Source organism: Sinocyclocheilus grahami, unplaced genomic scaffold, assembly GCF_001515645.1.
Source record: "Sinocyclocheilus grahami isolate Dianchi unplaced genomic scaffold, SAMN03320097.WGS_v1.1 scaffold300.1, whole genome shotgun sequence".
Taxonomy (NCBI): domain Eukaryota; kingdom Metazoa; phylum Chordata; class Actinopteri; order Cypriniformes; family Cyprinidae; genus Sinocyclocheilus; species Sinocyclocheilus grahami.
Window position 1 is genome coordinate 1,034,059 of NW_015505479.1, and position 21,882 is coordinate 1,055,940.

Below are 21,882 nucleotides of genomic sequence, written 5' to 3' on the forward strand. Positions count from 1 at the left end.
TTAGAAATTTGTGACAGAAAATTGCAAAGAAAAATTAACGGCGTTTGGATGCACCCGGTGGCTGTTTGTGGTATAAGTTGCTTTTTTTTTATATCAACTTCAAATTTGGAACATAACTTTAGACATAACGCTTTAATTTTATAGCAATTTTGTATTTAAAATATTTAGTAAAATATTTTATATAAAATAAAAATGGGTAAAGTGCATTTTCTTTACAGTAAATGTAAACTTCTATAATTTTTGATACTTTCATATTTTGAAATGATTCCACTTCAGATTGTCTTTTAAAAAAAAAAGTCCAACCTTAGGTCTGTGTTCCAAAAGCGTTCCTGAATTATAACAATTGAAGTTTCAATTAAAGAGGGAGGGGATGGTGACACTTAAGGGGTTCATATTCTCAGGATTTGTTTTTTTGCTTTTTTTTTTTTTTTTATGAGATTCTTAAAAGATGGCATCCTTTTTAAAGAAATGGCGTAACTATAAGCACGTCTAAAGCAGAGCGTAATAATCAGTGGAGAGCACTAATGGAGTTGGGACCCTGATCCCGCGCGCAGTCCAGTAGGAAGCGCTCATTGGGGCGGGGGCTCTTGCAGACTCTTGTCCCATCATCACCCTGTCAAGAAACTTCAACAAAAAAAAGCACTCTGCGAGCTTTTTATGAAAGCACGGATAAGGTGTACGCTGACTCTGGTTGGGTGATTAGAGATGAAGCGCATCCTCGCAGGTTACGCAGCGCTTATATCTATTATTCTCATGACCTTTGCTTTGACTGATGGCACTCCGTCGAGGTACAGTCTGTTCCAGGGCAGCCCTTACTCCAGCTCTGCTTCGAGACAACGAAACAAGTAAGTGTCCTTCCTATTATGGAGTTGGCATTGGAGAAGGAAAAAAACAACAACTGGGCATCTCGCGTAAAATGTGATTCTGAGAGTTATATGCATTAATATATAGGCCTATTATTAATAATATTGCCATTTAAACTGGGCTGAGCACATCTCTTGGCTTTTTAATTTCTTGTCCCGATATTGTAAAGAATCTTGACACATTGGTGTCAAACCCCTCGTTATGTGTAAACATGTCTGGCAATAAAGCTCATTCTGATTCTGATTGGTTGAAACACAGTCGTTCAACTTCTGTTTAACTAACAAGAAACAGAACGAATTAGTAGTTGAATGCAGGTTCCCATGCCTTCCTGAGAGCTGCTAAGATGTTAGGTAAATGCAGTAATAACAGTGAATTAGCTATACATAATTACATGCATAACCCTAAACCTTAGTAAGTGCTTTTTAAATAATACTCAGTACTTAAATGTATAGTTGCACTGTAACCGGAACTTCATGCACTTTAATAATTAATGCACAACTAATCTAATGCAGGACACATAACTATTTTAACCTGTCAACGAATTGTTTACATGATAAATAATAGCCGCAAAAATAATTTTGACCTAGTAGTCAATGTTATCTTTCATACTAGAGAAGTATTTACTAACTATGGATAATTCTGAAGAAATGGTTTTTAAATGCCGTTTTCTAGAGCTTTTCCCCCAGCATCCCTCTGAGCTTTACCTGTTTTGTTGGCCTATTATTATTATTTAGGTTATTACTGAAGAAGAAGACTAGGACATTTTCTCACTGAATCGCTATTGATTCATGGAGACCTCAGGAACATGTGGAGTCTTCCCAAATGCCCAAACAGTTGCAACCCTTGCAGCGATTTATTTATTTAACGTACCTCCAAGAAATATATCATTTCTCAGTGTTTCTCTACACTATTATGGATGATTAGAAGATTCTGTAGGATTAGGTTTTCATTCATTTTGTATCATGGTAGCCCACTAGTAATGACATAAGTGTTAGTTACTACATCCTTCTAGAGGAATTACAAGCCATTTGGAACTGTATTCTACACTGTAAGAAACAAAAGAGGCACTGGTTATTTTCTGCCAGGACATTATCCGATAAAATTGACAGACATTCCTTTAATCATAAAACAACAATGCAATGCATAATTCAAAATAGTGATACAACACCAGAGAAAAATCAATATGGAAAACTCTGCTTTTACAGACTTTTCTTAAAGGCGCGGTTCATAGTAACCCACTATAAATTAGTGCTACTAAATCTGTCAGAAGGAATTCTCATCCATCCAAAACCTCAAAAGCTTACAATGATTTCAGTCTTTAATAGGGTGTTATCATGCTTTTCCAAGTAATTAGTCATTCCTTATGAACGATTGGGTAATATTACCCACCTAACGAAAATATGTTCAAAGAACACTGTGCTAATGTTCCATTTAAGTTATTTTGGAACGTTCGAAACATTTCAAAAACATTTTGGGAACGTTCCACTGAGAAGATGAAATACTCCAAGGCACTGGTGTAGTACAAATAAAAAGCCTTTAATTAACTGGGCTAAATCATTCGAGTACGCGTTTCAGCTTCAGGTTACACAGCAATTATTCTTAAACGATTAGTAAGCAATCAAAGACAGCTGATTAATCAATGGGAGTGGCTAGAGCGTTCCTCGTTGTACAAAACATACCAATATTCAAAAAGCGAGAAACATAAAACAATAATGATACATTTACAATAATAATTCATTTTTATTTATTTAATTAATAGTAATAAATAATTTTGGGAATGTTACTTTTGAATGTTCTCTGAACATTCTGAAACAAGTAGTTACATTTAAAAACGTAACATTTTAAAAACATTTAAACATTCGATGAATGTCCAGCTATAAATGGTACAAAACATTCCACGAACGGCTTAAATAACGTTTTTGTGCTAACTCAGAAAACTTTATACAAACATTCTTCAAACGTTTGTAACTTTCAGAGAACGTTAGCCAAGTAGAACTTTTGGTCACACTTTATTTTAAGGTCCAATTCTCGCTATTAACAAACTATTAACTACAACTTTTGCCTCTTAATTTGCTGCTTATTAATAGATAGTAAGGTAGTTGGGTTACACTTTACTTGAAGGGGTGTGCATAAGACTGACATGACACCTTCATAATCATGACATGACACGTCATGAATATGAAGGTTTTTATGCATGTTTATGACAACTGTCACTAAGTGTCATTTGCTCAGTTATGTAATTTTTAATGCAAAGATGACATTGTTTGAGATGTCTTTGTTAAGGGCTAAGGTTAGTGGTAAGGGTAGGGGTAGGGTTAGGTCAAATAATGTCATATTTGCATTTAAAATGACAAAACTGAGCGAATGACACTTAATGACAGTTGTCATAAACATGCATAAAACCTCCTTCATATTCATGACATGTGTCATGTCATGATTATGAAGGTGTCATGTCAGTCTTATGCACACCCCTTCAAGTAAAGTGTTACCGGTAGTTGTTAAGTTTAGGTATTGTGTAGTAGGATTAGGGATGTAGAATATGGTTATAAGTACTAATAAACAGCCAATATGTTAATAAGCAACTAGTTAATAGTGAGAATTGGTCCCTATACTAAAGTGTTACCCAACTTTTTTTTTTTTTTTTTTTGAGAATGATTTTCTTGAATGTAGAAAATAATTTGAAAATTCTTATCACGATTATAGTGACCAAAATTATCACGGTTATCAGTATTATCACGGTATTGTTAAAATGTGCTGGAGATGTTAAAAAAGTACCGACACACAAATCACTTCACCAAGTTTTATATTTAAAAATCAACAAACAACAAATAAAATGACTTTTTGTTTGCATAATGACTAAAACAATAACATCACCAATGATGTTCGGATTTTAAATGACAACTTAACTGACAACAGTTTAATAGCATGTTCAAATATCTAGCGTAAATGTTCAAATAAAGCTTTGAAAAAGTTTCATAAAAAGGTAAACCTCACAGTTCAGCCTTTAAATAAAATGATAATTGATTAATAAATGATTATATGCATTTTATCTGCTCCATAAATAATTCTAGATAACTCATCTGAATTGTTTAAATGTGTAGAATCCACATAAGCTTGTTTTTCATCAACCGGTCAAAGTTTACAGCAGGGCATGCAAATTCTGTCCATTTTTGGCCAGACAGAAATTGCAGACAGGCTGAATGTAAATATAGGTCTCTGTAAATCCACTCGCTGACAGCAGGTGGCGCTTATGGAAAAGCAGAATTAGAGCCGTTTCCCGTAACCTCCGTGCACAAAGCAGTATTGCGATTAAGAAAACTTCCTTTAGGTATTACATGGAGCGAAGATGAAAACAAAATGCCATCGAATCGTTTCTGAAGACAATCAGAACCTTCAGAGGTACATTCATATAATGAACTCATATATTCATTTGTATAATTCCCTTAGCACTCTTTTAAAACCTCCCAGCTTTTCCGCCCTGTTTTCACTCAAAACTAAACTACTCTGCGTGCTATGCGCACATGAGACTGTTACTTAAAACTGTGCTTTATGCTGGTATTTATTTATCGCCAGTTGTTCAAATCGCGGTAATCTAATACGGTTTTAATGATAATTAAAAGATGAAACGGTAATACTAACCGTGGGGAATTTTATCACGATTTATCATCAAACCGGTAATCGTTACATCCCTACTTGAATGTAGAGTATAAATGTGTTTTCACTGTTCTTCACTCTTTTGCAGAAACTGGTGTGCTTTTGTGGCGCATAAGAACGTGACATGCGCTGTGCTGGTGGCGAACGAAAACGTCATGGAGCCGCAGCTCCTGCCCTGTCCGCCGAATCAGCCCGACTGCACACAGCGGCTCATGTAAGTGTCTCTGGAGAGCGCATGCAGTGGCCGGGGGTTGCATGGACATTTTTATTGGTGGAAGTGACCAGAGATCAGATTAGATGAGATCAGAACTGGATTGAAGTGGAATTGCTCCTAGAAGGATAGAAGCAGCGCTGTTAAATTGGACCCATTGACTTGCAGGTCATTTCTTTATCAGTCTCCAAATTATTTATGACCTCTGAAGGGCCAGGGGCCACACTGAACAGTCTGTTGTAGCCTGTGTAAATTGTCCAGAATCCGTGAGAACTTTTCAGAAATGCTGCAATTAGAAAGTCAGTCACACATGTTCGTGCACATCGCCTGCTTTTAAAGCTGCACTCCAGATGTGTGTCACTGCTGGAGTAAATCCTAATAAATTATGTGCGTACTTCTGCAATTTGCATGGCTCATGAAAACAGGAATGCTTTCTTTTGTGGACAGAGTGATTAGACGAAGAATGTTGTCAATTTGCTTCTTCTGAAACATGCAGCAAACATCCAGGATATGTGGTCTTTCGCTATAATGTGGAAGTTAAAGCTTAAATTAAATTGTTCCCACTTTATTAGGTGTCTTTATGTACCAGAAAACGAATCGTTACTTACTGTTTTCATGTTGCATTGCAAAAATAGAATGTATAACGTAAAAACATGTTTGTACGCAGCATCATATCAAAGTATTTACTAAAATGTTTGTACATAGTAGTTTAAGACCCGTGATATGAAGTGGGCCTGATTTTTATTTTATTTTTTTCCTGGACACTCTTCTATGTCAATCAGTGGCATGAGTTTAGGACAACTAGTGTCTCACTAAATGCAGTGCATCTGTGTATGTTTTTTTGGCTAATATTCCCCACAACCCTTGCAGTGGGACAAATTTGTGATAGTTCATTTTTGATGTTAGTTATAGTAAAGTGGCTATGAATCTGAGGCCAAAACAGTGCATTGTATCAACTGTCAAATGCAAACTTTAAGTTTATAGTTCGTGTTCCATCTAAAACTATGGTCAGAGATCTACTTGTAACATCCTAATCCATAACTGTCTTTCTAGGTATCATACTCACATGAGGCCCATGTACAAAATAGGCTACAAACAAGTGACTGAACTGGAATGGAGGTGCTGTCCAGGATATCAAGGTCATGACTGTACCGAGCTGAAAAATACCCCTCAGAAACCCAATGTTGTTGAGGAACCACGTCGAGATGTTCCCTCAACCAGCAGCCAACAACAGAGCATCTTGGGTAAATGTTTTAAAATGACCTTATATTTGAAGAGTTCATTTGCAAAAACCGATAACTTATAACCGATAATTATTTTTTATTGCGCATTCCAAGTAATATCAATCAAATTTTGATTAAGTAATAATAACTTAAACAAATACAGGTCATTTACAAAATTTTATTAAAATAAATTAATTAATAAAGTTAATTGAAAATATGTTTTTTTTTTTTTACATATTAAAAGTTTGTTTTATAGCAAAAGCAGATAACTCCAACAGTCGTTTTTTGGCAAAAGTAGATAACTCCACATTTCATGTTTTAGAGTTTAAAAAACACTGGTTTAATCTTTGTAATCTCCTCAGATGGCAATGTAGATGCCTGACAAATGTTGTTGTTGTTGTGATCATAAACTGTATGGATGTGATTACACGCAATACACAGAGCTTTTCCCTCATCGGTGTAACGTGCTGCTTTTGCAAGATTTACATGAAAACGTTTCAGCTTTTATTTTCCTTTTTTGCCCTGAAGAAGATATCACCGGTTCATCAAGTTCGTCGAAATGATCCATCCTCGATCACTTTTAGTCAGCTTTGACGAAACTCTTCTCAGCTAGCAGCCTGTCTTTTCAAAGTGAAAGTAGCCTTGTCACCTGACCTGAATACAGCACGCTGATTCGCTAAAATGGACTTATCGGCTTCTGTTCAAAAACAACAAGAGCGCTTGTCAGCTTCTGCAGTAAAACATGAACTCGTGATGCCTTGAAAGTGGACAAAACCGTCTTTTTTGACAAAACATGTTTAGGGTTCAGATCGCGCTATATGTGGAGAATAATGCACGGCAATCGGCTCACTTTTTTCAAAGTGGCATTTATCGTTTTTTTTGCAAATGAACTCTTAATTTGGAAAAGTGAAATAAGAAATATTTGATCTGGATTAGTACACTCTGAAATGAAATTCTAAATAATAAACTAACATGTGCTATGCTAGATGTTATAGCTGAAATAGGGCCACAACTCAATTATGTTGAAATTAGTTAGAATAAATTTTTTTTGAGTAATCATCTTAAAAATGTGTTTATGCTACAAGTTGTTACTTTAACTCAATGTAGTTCAATGGTTGAACGTCGTTTCATTAGAAGTTGTCATAAAATGAAAGAAAATCGATGCAGACTGTTATTATTTTCTTTTGTCAAGTTACTGTGAAACAAGTACAAGTGATTTTGGTTGTTCTAGGACCAGAAGTGTTCTCCGAGACACATCCATGGTCTCAACCTGGGCAGAAAGGACATCATAGCCATCAACTGGGAGATTATGGAGATCGTCAACATGAGAGTCAACGAGTTCAGGCATTAGAAGAAGAAGTGGAGCGTCTTTCTCAGACTGTACTCGGCCTGCAAGCCATGACTTCTGCCAATGCGAACCTACGGCTAGATTTACAGGAAGATGTTACCAAATTCGTTCTAAACATGTTGGGGAATTTGCAACAGCCACAGGATGTCAAAGCGGGTGGAATCGAGAGCATTACGCTCCCATATGACCTCCATTCATCACCAGGCACTGATGAACTACAGAACCACATTACCCAGCTCTCCAACACCATCGGTACCAACACTAATAGCATCCAAGATCTGCAGATGAGGATCCAGAACATTGATGGACAGATGCATCGATTAACAGAAGCAAGCAACACTGGACTGCTTCAGCCTTCCTCAACAGCTGCAACCAATGAGTGTCCATGTCAAGCATACATCGATGAGAAGCTTTCAGCCCTTCGTGAGGAGCTTCTTCAAGGAATGGACATCAAAATAGCAGACATGAAGAATGCATGCGACTACAAAGTGCTGTCTGTTCAAGAACAGTGTGAGGAACAAGAAACCTCTTACTTGAGCCTGGCCGAGCTCCTTGACTCCAAAGAGACTGAACTCCGCAAAGAGATCCAAGACTTGCGTCTCCAGCTTCCCATTGGAAAACCCCAAGAGTTGGACAATGCTGAGGTCCAGAAGCTTAAGGACACCCAACAGATACTCCAAGACACCATTAGGGAGCACAATGCCACCATTGCACAGATAAATGCACAAGGGAACGCTCTGGAGGCAAGGGTTAGTCTTGCAGAAAAGAGCGCAGAGGTGCATTGCCTCTATCTTGAGGAGAAACTGAGAAGGGAAAGATTTAAGGAAGAGGAAGACCAAAGAATAGCTTTCGAAGAGAAGATCAGTGGTGTTCAATGTGACAACAGCACTTCTCAGCTACTCTTTGGCCTTGATGAACGCCTGGAAGTCTTGGAGAAACATGCACAACTCCTGCAGGACCAGGTTGGCTCTCTTAAGGAAGATCTCAATCATACCACAAGTTTTGAAACCCTCCTGCAACGGGTGGAAAATCTAGAGGTGGATTCTGGGCGAAGCCAAGAGCAAGGGAGGACAATGAAGGGCTTGCTTGATGGACTTGATGGACGCGTGGCTAGCATTGAAGGCGTTTGTGGTCGATTTGAGCCAATGTCAGACAGTCTGAAACGGATTAAAGATGGACTGAACAAACACGTCAATGGCTTGTGGACTTGCGTCCATCAGCTGAACAGTACAGTACTTGCACATACAAGAGACATTAACACGTTTAAAGCTAATTCACAACTCTCAAAAGATGGCCAGGATGGGATCACTGATGCACCAACAGGTAAGCAGCAATACTCCTCTGTGGATAACAAAAATTGTGTTTTGCAGACTAGTTTATACAAATAAATAATGCAGTATTTGTAAGGACAGTCCTATTAGAGAGGCCTGGATTTTCAGAAACCTGTTTCTTGGAAAAATGATGGGGTGCTCATTTAAAATGACACAAATACTTCAGTAGAGACTTAAGATTGTCCTTTTCCTCCATATGCAAGTTATCCCTAAACCCACAGGGCTTCAGGTGAAAAAAGGTTAAGAAAGTTCTTACAAACAGCCACAACAATCACATTATTGCACATTGTTTGAGCCCCGACTAAGAAAAATCCAGAAACCATCTAGGTTATAGAATTATCAGAAATTTATGTGAATTTTTGTGAACATTAAAAACTAACTAATCATTTTGACATTGCAAATTAGAAGAGGACTATTTTTATGTACAATTTTCTACACCATGTTCCTAATTCCTATTGTTAGTACTCACCTTTTTATAATGCATGAAAATGTGTCAGTGTCTGTAGCTGGCTTTCTTGCATTAGACTTGCTTGGTGATGCATTTATGGAAATGGCAAGCTGCAACAAATAATAGCTTTTTAAAAAAGATTTTTCCGATAGCATTTTAACTGCAGCTTGATTATAAATATTATTTTAGTCCTTCAAAGCTGTCATGCAGTGCTTTGCATATTTTCTCTTGGCATGCTACAGCCATAACCTGCTTTGATTAATTAAGATATAGTAGTATTACTGTAAAAATTCTGGATTGACTTTTTTTGGTAATTATAGCATATCTACTGTTCATGAAAGCAATGGCATTCACAAATCAGCAACAAAATATTGGTAAACTCTGTGGTGTCAGTCATAGAAAATGACCTTTAAATGCACTGCACCATTTTATGTATCTGCCTGGATGAGAAGAATCTCTTTAGTTTCTTTCTCTGTCCAGTTTAACAACTTTTCTTTTGACTTCCGAGTGACAATGTTACTGCAAACAGTGAAGAGTAATCACATCACCTCCATCAGATCTTTATGGTAGGCCCAAAGCAGACTTCTTACACTAGTGCATCCTGACTTTTTATGTGCTTGTACTGGTAATTTTGTGTATTTGTTTACCGGTAATTTACCAGTTAGGTTACAACTTCTCCTCCCTGAAATTTGGCAGGACTGATTAATTGGTATTTTTCAAAATGTCCTGTTCATGCATGATCACCGAACTGTAATTTTCCATAAAAAGGCTGTATATGCGAAATTCCCAATAGTCTCCCTAGTAATTTCCTGTCCCTACTATCCAATACAGAGGGGAAAAAGTCTGAAAATCTGATCTAAAAACTAAAAATAAAGGTTCCAAGAAATGGGTTTTCACAGCGATGGCAAAGAAGGTTCCAAATGTCTGGTTCCAAAAAGAACCTTCCAGTGAACAATTCTTAAAAGAGCCATTTGAAGAACATTTTAAATTTCTAAAGAACCTTTGCCACTATTAAGAACCCTTTTGCGTAATATGAATGTTGAAGGATCTTCATGGATAAATGCCAATGAATAATCTGTTTTTAAGAGTGTAAGCAACTGGTCTGTTTTGCTAATGCTGCTAGTTAAAACAATATATTTTGCTGGTCATCTTTTGTGTTTTTGGAAGCTTCTGCTGTATGAGCTCCACAATGCAAATGTAGGCTACGGTGTGCATGAGGTTGTGTTTTTAGAGGGATTTCCTTTACAAACACAAGAATGATTGTGTGTTATAAGCAGGTATCTCCCAGGGGAAGTAGTATTTCCCCTTTACGTATTAATTGTACACACATGTTGCAGCTGGACTGACTCCAGAGTTGTGCAACGTTTGGACCTTTATAGGATTATATTGTGTGTGTGTGTGTGTGTGTGCATGTTTGAACACACATGTGGGCATCTGCTTCTCATTTGGTGATTTTGTGTTTGTAATTTACAAGATGTTCTGGACACATGAGTCAGTTTGGCGTTTCACCCTAGCAGCAATCAGAATAATGCATTTGATTCTGTTGCAACACACTTAGTGGCAAAATATAAGTAAAATTGCATAAGGACGAAGCCACAAAGTGGCTTTGTTTGCAGTAAGCTTTGTTTGCAGTAAGTCCAAAAGATATACTCAAGGACTCTTGAAGATTATGAATTTTGTGTGCATGTGGTTGAACTTTATTTTACATTACATGCACTTACTTGTAATTACAGGGTAATATAAGGCAACTGCTCGGTTAAGATTGGTTTAAGGGTAGGTTCAGGATTAGTACGTAGTAATTCCCTAGTTATTATAATTACGTTAATAAGTATATACGGTAGTATGTAGACTACATGCAGAACAGGACTGTTAAAATAAAGTGCTGAACCTGAATATAAGAAAACAGTAACGCTTTACAGGACCTCTGCTTCTCGTAAATACTACAGTGTATTGTGCATGTTATTTTTTGACAGACATCGATTTGTGATATTCAGATGAGGTGGATTTAAGAAGTCACATTTGACCCCTGAGATGATCTTTTCCTCCAAGCATGTCTCACTGCTCACACGTGTATTTTTATATATTTTATCTGGAGGTCTAATTGTGGAACTCCATTCTGGGAGAGTGGCCATTAGTTTATCAGAAAAGACATTGATATAACCACTGCATTATCCCACGATTCAATGTCCCCTCTGTTCCTCCTTCCTGTTCCTTTCTCTGTAATAAACAGAAGCTCTCTTTTATTGCATTCCTTTCTTAAGATAAATGCAACACATGTAGAGGGGCGTTGAGCCCTCCTGCATGCCTGTCTTTGACCCCTTTCGATCTTATTAGAATGCCACTGAAACGAGGCAGTAGGTTTCTGTAGTCCAGTAAAAGTGCAGGTCTTTTTTGATATTTATATTTGTTTTAAGTTAAATGCAAACACTACAGTATGTTATACAAAGTATCTTACCAAACTAACTAAGAACTAACAATTACAATAATTATGGGCCTATGAAATCCATTTAATTTTTCCCCCACATTCAATTTTATTAGTTTTTAAAAAATTTTTTTTTACAAATTTTGTTTGCTCCGTTGTAATATTTACATGTACATTTTAATGATTAAATCAAATTGTAGTTATCAAAAAGCGGGTCTAACTAATTGAAATGATGAAACATACAATTTAACATTTTATAAAAAAAAATATTTTAATCAAAAATAAAATTTTTAGGGCCCTATGAAATACTTTTTTCCCCAAATTCTGTTTTATATTTCCCAAATTCTGTGTTTTACATTTGAATTTTCCAGAATTCCATTGTAATGGTTTAATAATATTTTAATTATCAATAAAAAAACTTGTCTACTTAATTGAATTCATAAAATGTCTTTCTTTCTTTCTTTCTTTCTTTCTTTCTTTCTTTCTTTCTTTCTTTCTTTCTTTCTTTCTTTCTTTCTTTCTATGTATTTATGTATTTATCTTTTAAGTTATGTAATAATAGGGCCCTGTGACATTATTTTTCAACAACATGTAGGATTCATATTAAAATTTTTCTTTTTGTGGTTTAATGTTCACAGACACACTGAAAAAAATTATACTACATTTTTTAAGGTAAGTGTTTGCAAACAATTAATTTGAGCTACATTTAAAAGAAATGTTGACAGCTAAACTAAATTTGTTTGTTTAAATGTAGCTAAAATAAATTGATTGCAACCAAAAACATTTTGAAAATTCAATTAATCATTTTTTTCAGTGCACTAATCCATCATAATCATGATTTGAAGTGTACTGAACAAAACCCAACAAAATTTGATATAAATCCATTCCGTGTTATGTGGTAAATTCCAATTTTTATGAAATCTGAGATGTCGCTAAAAACTTTCACAGCTCACTCACAGATGAAGTTTTGGAGCTTTGTAATTACCCGCTCCACTAGTTTGACCCAGTCAGGGTGACTTGTGAGCATGACAAGCAGACATAATCGCATAATCGGCCGAATATAGTGATGTAGAGGCACCGCCTGCGTTTCTCAGCAACACCCTCACATTCACATCACACTTTGAATAAGGGCTCGTGCATAATTGTATTAATTGTATATACACACTTGTCCCCTGTAATTTAAATGGCTAAATAAACATACTAAATAAGTTTAAAAAAGTTGGTTTAGGGAACAGAAAATATCCTTAAAACCATTACGCCTATGGAAAGTTCTCGTAATAATAGGAATGCCAACATATGCGTGTGTTTTAGTAGATGAGATCATGTGAGCGAGTGGGTGTGACATGTAAAGCAGCTCCATCTCCCCTTCTCTCAGTGTTGGGAAGCAACTCACTTTTTTTCAGTAGCACTGTTAAAAAAAACGGTGGAATTTACAGTAAAAAAAAAAAAAAAAAAGCCAGCTGTGGTTGCCAGAACTTTACCATAGAAAAATGCAATAGCAAAATTTTATGCTTGCAGTTTTAACTTAAATTTATGGTTAAATTTACTTTTTTTTTTACTGTAAAAATGTACACGAGTCGTAAAATATCATAAAATAACCACAGGAATGCCATTTCAGTTGCAGTGTACCATGCCAATTTAACTCATAGTAATTCAGAGAATCAGGGGAGCAACTTAATACATGTCTTGTGATTATAATAGCAATTCTTGCACAATGTACACCGGTTAGCTCTCGGATGATTTAGTTTTTTCAGGGATGATTTTTTATTATGTTTCTTACGACCTAGTGGCCAAAAGTTGACACTAGTTAATAGTGCTGTCGAATGATTAATCGCATCCAAAATAAAAGTTTTTATTTACATAATATATGTGTGTGTACTGTGTATATTTATTATGTATATATAAAGACACACAGATAGAGTATATATATTGAAAATATTTACGTATATACATTTATATATTTATATTCTTATATTATATATAAATATATTTAATATGTAAACATAGCATATTTTTCTTAAATATATACATGCATGTGTTTGTATTTGTATATACATAATAAATATACACAGTACACACACATACTGTATATTATGTAAACAAAAACTTTTATTTTGGATGTGATTTAATCGTGATTAATCGTTTGACAGCACTACTAGTTAATTATTAGCCAAAATATACTTTTTTCATATATTGCAATTTCCCAGCACATTGATTATTAACACTGAAAACAATTATCCAGAAAAATTAAGAAAAGCTTTATAGCAGAAAAATATAAAACCCTTTTCCATTGTGCCCTTTAGGGCTTTTCTATGTTGAACATCTGTGTGCATAATGTACACAAGCAGTAGCTGAAGAGCATGTGTGCTAATCGCTGTTCATTGAGCATAAAGTATTTAGTGAGAAATACACAAGCGTTCTTACAAACACCTGGGCTCAGAGGCAGCTAAACCAAAGTACCTATAGGGCAGATCAGTTACTTGCCAGCCATCTTGGTAATATTTCTGAGCTGCTGTTTTCAGTGTAAGTAACAGGAATACAAGGCATACAGCTCCTATATACTTTAACTTGACTGGGGAAAGAGATAAATCTCTGAAACTATTTGTCAGGATTACATTTCAATAACACATTTTGAAACACCAATAAAATCTGACAGCATCAGAGGTCTGTCTGTCTCTGGTTGTATTCAGACTTGGAAAATGACTACCCTTTGTCCTCACCTCCATACAAACCATAAACACTCCTATTATTAAGATTACATAGAACTTTTCACCACTATGTTGCTTTTATGTTTATTTGCCACTATGTTGCTTTTGAGGCTTTTTTGAGATTTGGTGGTATTTTAAAACAGCGAGACATCATGACGGATTCTCTTGAACCAGATGGCGGTTTGTTGTTTGTGTCTGTTAATTGTTATCCTGTCCTCCCATCAGCATTCTTCTACCTTTCTCCAGGTCTTCATAAGAAGGTTTTAGAAGTCCAGAATTTGAACAGATTTGGAGTACGTCTTATAGTTTCAAGTTTTAGAACTTGTTAAGATATAGAACAAAATGGGTTACACTCTTTTACCAATTCTTCTTTTTTTTTTTTCGGTCAAACAATTATGTATATTTAATAAATCTACAATATGTCCATTTAAATTTCAAATAAATCATTATTTTTAATGCAGCTTAAATGTTTTTGCACAGAAAACATTGTATCTCACTTTAATCAGTTTTATGCACAGCCATAGAAAACAAGATTATTGCAAAGTGTAAGATTACTCTGATGCAGAACAACAAAATCCACGGAGCTGCCTGTGATATTAGATTATTATTGCTGCATATTCTGTTTCTATTGGCTGATACACGTATTCAAATATGACTTATATGCAAAATCTTTACACAGAATTTAGCAACGAGCCACTTTATGTTGCCAAGTTCATTTGTTCCCCTGCACTGTTGCTAAAAATTGAGATGCATCAAGACTCATTTTGGAATTGGATCATGACTCTGAATTAAAATGGAATTGAATAAGAATTCTAAAGTTTCTCCAGCTCTACCTAATGCTGAGATTTCTTTTCGACCGGATGGATTTAACCTTTTGTATATAGCAAAGTCACACCTGTTAACTGTCAGGCGGTCTTTATGTCTTCTTCTTCTCTAAGTCTCAGCCATCACTCTTCTGCATCACTCCAGGTGTTCCTGAAGGTACAGCGACTGTAAAAGTTTCCATGGAGGGAGGTCATCCACTCCCATCGCTGGTGTCTGGGGAAGCAGCGCCTCGAGTAACCAAAGTCTCGTCTCACACCCCTCAGGGGATCAATGGGAGCATGCCGTCCATTACAGGCTATGCAGGAGCACCAGGTAAGTGTATTCAGATACGTGTGTGTGTGTCTAATAAAAACATGTAAAAGAAAATCAGGGTTACCTCAAAGAATTTGTTGAATTGTTCTCGACAGGTTATCCAGGGATTCCAGCTGCCGCTCTCAGTCCTGACTCCGTTTCTGGTATTCAATACGTCATTGTAGCTGAACAGTGTTGGGGAATTACTAAATAAACTAAATAGCCACAATTATCAGGGTTCAAGCTTTTTGATGTAGCTAATACAGGATACAAACTCAATTTTGTTCAAATCAGACATACAACCTAGGAGTTTGAAATGAGGTTTTATAAAAGCAAATGCAAAATGATTTCCTTACAGAAATGGATACAAAAAGTAAATTAGCTTATCATAATGCAATCTTCTGTCTGATTCTTACATAATTTGGAACACTTCCTAACGAGGACATCCTCTAAGTATTTGCCATATTTTATAGTGATCAGCCATTCACAACTGAACAAATACAGTGAAGTTCAAGTATGGGCACTGCGTCAAATAAATACTCAGTTATGTCTAACCAAAATTTATTTCAGTGAATGTAAAAAAAAAAAAAAAAAAAGAGTTAATTGCCCTTAGTTTAAATTAAGTGATGAAATCAAGAAAATATTTTCCCCAAAGTAACTGAAAGACAAAACCTATTTAATGATAATTTCCCCAATGGCCCACCACTTTTTGTCTTTGTGTTTAGGTATGGCCTGAAATCAGCAATACAAGCTTGATTATCTAACTGATCTTGCTGGAATACGTTTAGTAAACTTATTTTTAGAAGACATTTACAATCTAATAAGAGTATCTTGACATCAATTCTGAAGAACACGGGTAGACACAGGAAACATTCACAGATAGAAACAAAATGCATGCACACACTGTGTGTGTCTAATAAAAACATGTAAAAGAAAATCAGGGTTACCTCAAAGAATTTGTTGAATTGTTCTCGACAGGTTATCCAGGGATTCCAGCTGCCGCTCTCAGTCCTGACTCCGTTTCTGGTATTCAATACTTCATTGTAGCTGAACAGTGTTGGGGAATTACTAAATAAACTAAATAGCCACAATTATCAGGGTTCAAGCTTTTTGATGTAGCTAATACAGGATACAAACTCAATTTTGTTCAAATCAGACATACAACCTAGGAGTTTGAAATGAGGTTTTTTAAAAGCAAATGCAAAATGATTTCCTTACAGAAATGGATACAAAAAGTAAATTAGCTTATCATAATGCAATCTTCTGTCTGATTCTTACATAATTTGGAACACTGCCTAACGAGGACATCCTCTAAGTATTTGCCATATTTTATAGTGATCAGCCATTCACAACTGAACAAATACAGTGAAGTTCAAGTATGGGTACTGCGTCAAATAAATACTGTTATGTCTAACCAAAATTTATTTCAGTGAATGTAAAAAAAAAAAAAAAAAAGAGTTAATTGCCCTTAGTTTAAATTAAGTGATGAAATCAAGAAAATATTTTCCCCAAAGTAACTGAAAGACAAAACCTATTTAATGATAATTTCCCCAATGGCCCACCACTTTTTGTCTTTGTGTTTAGGTATGGCCTGAAATCAGCAATACAAGCTTGATTATCTAACTGATCTTGCTGGAATACGTTTAGTAAACTTATTTTTAGAAGACATTTACAATCTAATAAGAGTATCTTGACATCAATTCTGAAGAACACGGGTAGACACAGGAAACATTCACAGATAGAAACAAAATGCATGCACACACTCACAAAATGCTTACACAAACACAAAACGCTCACACAAAAATCTGCTTTTACCTTTCACATACACATAACACTCATTCATTCACTTCTTTTACCTCTCTCTCACACACATAGTAATCGCACATTCACTGTACAGATGTTACAGGCTACAGTGTTTTCTTGCAATGTAAGTATGTGTTCCCATTCCCTTTCAAGATACTTATTGGTTTTGCACCAGATAACTCGCCTGTCATAGAAATGAAATTATACAATGATATATCTATGACATACTTAAAGTATGTTTTACTTTCGAATCATATATATCATCATTCATTTTCACACTGCCTTCACTGGACCAATCCGCTGTCTACTCAAAACTGGAGTAACTTTGCAGATCAGGACATCCTTCATTGTTGTGCATTGTGATGCATTAGATGCTTCATGTGGAGACTGGATAATTGCTGTACTATATAGATGTGTTTCATCTGCATACTGAAGAAATTAAATATTATATTCATGAATTACACTTGATAAAGGAAGAATGTATAAGTTAAATAATAGAGGACCCAGGATTGAGCCTTGAGGGACACCACAATATATCACATGTTGTCTGAAGGTGTGAGGATCCTGCGCAACGTAGTATTACCTGTTGCTTAAGTAGGGTCTAAACCAGTCTAAGACTGGACCTGATAGACCGACCTGCAGTCTGCAGTCAGTCAAGTAGATATCATGATCAAATATGTTAAAAAAGCAGCACAGATATCTAAAAGAAGTAGGATAGACAAATGACCCCAATAACTTTATATAGCATTTCACTCAGGTTCTTTTTAATTTTACAATGTCAACACTATTGATTTTAGGGGTCCCGGAGACCTCCCAGAGACCATAGACTTGATTTTTAAGGGGGCAACAGAGTTAAAAGCCCTGGACAGGAGAGATTAAAGAACGCCGCTAGAGTGTCTAAGGAGAGAGATGTAAGAGAAGAGAGGAATGAAACGCGCTCCATGAAAGTCAAAGCTGTATCAGCAGTAAGATATAAGTGACAGTCCTCTTATCACTCAAAGTATTGAGTTATGTTGGTATATACATACTAATAACATTAGTGTTCAGAAATGAACAAAGAAAGCTTTTTCTCGCTACTTTTTTGTTATCTTGCAGTGTTGCAGTCACTAGTAGTGAAGCTCATTGCTTTTCAATAGCTTTTCAGTAGTTTGAATTTCAGTAACTTGGCTGTAGATTACGTACTTTAAAACTGTAGCTTGCCAGACTACAAGTTATGAATAATTTAAAGTTGCTTCCCCAACACTGGCAGAACATAACATATATGTATTGAATATTACCATTTTATACAGTGTATTCACAACTGTTTCTTTCCTGCATCTACAGCACAGATTCCACTGAGGACAGTACAAATGGCCACAGGTACAACTAAACCTCCCGTATATTTTACAGAGCTGTGTTGTCAATAAGTGACAGTAAAGTGAGTGTGTGTGTATTTATGCAGGAGAAGGGCGAATGATGACCTATGTGTCGTTTTCGGCTGGTCTGACACTGACACCATTCCCTGGAGAAATCGGCATCATCCGATTCAACAATGTTCTGTTAAATGATGGAAGACACTATGACCCACAAACAGGTACATTCATTTATGACAAGACAAAATCATAAATGATCATTTATTTCTAGTGTTTACAAAAGCTACCTTTGTGAAAAAGAAATGCACTGTATTGTATTGAATGTGCACTTGTTGTGAACTTCAAATCTTAAAATAATATATATATTTTTTAACTTTACTTGCCAATCATATAATATTAATGAAATAAGATCACTTTAAAGAGAGACACTTTCATAACTATGTTATGTGAAAGTAGACCTGTAAAGTAGAACTATTAAAAGTTCTACTTTAAAGTACATTTTAAGTCGTTATGTTTTAATAATCTTTAGTCATGCTGTAAAGAAGCACACTTATTTTGTTTTGACTAACAGTAAAGCACGTAAGATTTGTTTCTTAATATACTTAAGTACACTTTTAAAAAGTGCATTTTGTAATGTCAAATCAAAAGTTTTACAAATTAAATCATTACATTTTGATCATTTGTCATGCTTTAAAGTATGTTTATTTTTGATCTGTTGACCAACATGTGAAGTATCTGAATATGATTTTAACTGTAATGTGTTATTCAATAATATATTTTGAATGTACTAGATTGCAACTTCATTATTACAAATGTCTTAAATAATTTTAAAGTGTATTTTAGTTTACCATAAATGCTTGTCAGAACATTCAGCAGTATTTTAAACATTTACAATACAATTATGAAATTAAGCTTAAGCGGCTCCTAAAAATTCAGCTAGCTGAAAACTATAATACTATAATATTATAATACACTTTATTTAAATTGCATTTAACATGCATTTAGAACAGAATACCATACACCTTTTCCACATTGGCCAGTGAATTTTCTGTAGAAAAAAAATCATACACAATAACAATAGCATTCTAGCATTTTTGTAATCAGAATCTTCATTTTCTAGGTGTGTTCACTGTTCCCCTGGACGGACGGTACCTGCTGAGCGCTGTTTTAACCGCTCAAGCGGGAGAAAGAGTCGAGGCCTTTCTCTCAGTAGCCAATCGCAACATCCAGAAGCTTTCCACTGCTGCAACGGGAGGCAGAGACACTCAGGACTGCATCTGTGGAGGGACCGTCTCTGTAAGTCTTGCTCTTCATCTGAAGCGGGGCCAGAGGACGGGACTGGTGCTCACATCAGGGAGACTGGCCATTTCAGCATCCAGTGAAATCCTGTCCTCATTCAGCGGAGTTCTGCTTTACCCAACAGTAGGAAAGCGATAACCCACAGCCAATGGCAAACATTAAAGGGGTCATATGACGTTGCTAAAATAGAACATTATTTTGTGTACTTGGTGTAATGAAATGTTTTTATGCGGTTTAAGGTTCGAAAAACACATTATTTTCCACATACTGTACATTATTGTTTCTCCTCTATGCCCCGCCTTTCTGAAACGTTTCGATTTTTACAAAGCTCATCGGTCTGAAAAGCGAGGTGTGCTGTGATTGGCCAGCTGTCCAGTGCGTTGTGATTGGCCGAATTTCTCTTACCATACTGTGATGCCGTGTCCCAGAGACAAAACCAATAAAACCCATTACAAACGAGGCATTTGATCGTCATGCTTTAATGCATTATAGTTTCTAATGGTGTAAAAATTAAGTATTAACTATAACTTTGGTTGCAATTACCCATGAGATCATGTACTGAATTATAAAGTGACACAATGCATTAAGAATGCTTTATATATATTGCATTATATATACAGGCTTCAAGTAAAGCACTGTCAATTGAGACATAAATCAAAGCAGAGAAACAGAATGAGAATCCGTTTAAAAACAAAAAATGACTACAGCATTTAGAAATGTTGTATTGATTGTTAATTGGAAGAACAAACATGATTTTGCAAGTTTATCTGGTAGGGTGCTAGTAAATCTACAGATGTTTTTTTATCGTAAAGGTCACCAATTAGTGAACATCGTCATGCTTTAATGCATTATAGTTTCTAATGGTGTAAAAATGAAGTATTAACTATAACTTTGGTTGCAATTACCCATGAGATCATGTACTGAATTATAAAGTGACACAATGCATTAAGAATGCTTTATATATATTGCATTATATATACAGGCTTCAAGTAAAGCACTGTCAATTGAGACATAAATCAAAGCAGAGAAACAGAATGAGAATCCGTTTAAAAACAAAAAATGACTACAGCATTTAGAAATGTTGTATTGATTGTTAATTGGAAGAACAAACATGATTTTGCAAGTTTATCTGGTAGGGTGCTAGTAAATCTACAGATGTTTTTTTATCGTAAAGGTCACCAATTAGTGAACAAGATTGTTCCACCTCGACCGCGAGTCGTTTCTTAGAAGTTAATTCCACACAGAGCAGTCAGAACAGCCTCGTTTATATGTGGTTAATATAATGATGAAGCTATGAGTTTTACAAAATGATTCACACTCTGGGGTGGAACCAATGTTGGATCCAAATGTGGACCGCAGTCCATTTATTGGCAGAAAAAAATGCCAGAAAACAACATTTTCCACACAACACTAACACTTTTCACCAGTTTTCAATAACCTCACCAGGCTTAAAATAGAAATCATCTCACCCAACGACTGAATGAAAACTTCTTCATGACTCAGTGTTTTTGCCCAAACTCAGACATTATTACACACCATTTCCACCCAGTTTTTGGCAGATAAGAAGATATTTTACCTACATACGGTATATTTTTTAAAATGCATAAATACTATGGAAGATTGGTTTTATTTTGTGTGAAGAACATATTGGATATTTTGTCTATAGAGCAATCATTTGACTGAAATTTGTGCAAAAAAATCATATGAACAATCACTGCTCCTAGATGTGTTATTTTTATTTAGATCAACTGTAACTGTAACTACCTGAATCTTTGTATTTTATCTAACAATTTATAGAAATAAGTTTTATGATTTTAAATGTCATGTTCACAGTCATGTCATTATTGCTACCGTCTTCATCTTTCGTGTAGAAATTCTAGAAAAACAGATACAGTAAAAATCAGAATCAAACTGCTATAAAGAAGTGCATCAGAATGTCAGAACTGATGATGAATCTCATCTGCAAATAAATGTCCTGTTATAAATAATTGCAGTTCATAGTCTTGTGTTTGTGACCATTTGATGAGTGACTTTCTGTATCTCTTATATTAACCAGGGTTGCAAATGAGATTGTTCAGCTGAAGTATTCTGTTGTTTTCATGA

General features: G+C 35.4%; 1 protein-coding gene across 1 annotated transcript; it reads left to right on the forward strand.

Moving 5' to 3' along the window:
* The first annotated feature begins 705 nt into the window (after positions 1-705).
* emilin2b (elastin microfibril interfacer 2b) lies at positions 706-19,994 on the forward strand. The gene is made up of 9 exons (XM_016293199.1): positions 706-845; positions 4,607-4,732; positions 5,783-5,973; positions 7,184-8,623; positions 15,179-15,346; positions 15,442-15,489; positions 18,452-18,487; positions 18,570-18,701; positions 19,601-19,994. Exons 1-9 carry the CDS (start codon positions 706-708, stop codon positions 19,915-19,917), a joined length of 2,598 nt encoding a protein of 865 aa, XP_016148685.1. The 3' UTR covers positions 19,918-19,994.
* Positions 19,995-21,882: the final 1,888 nt, after the last annotated feature.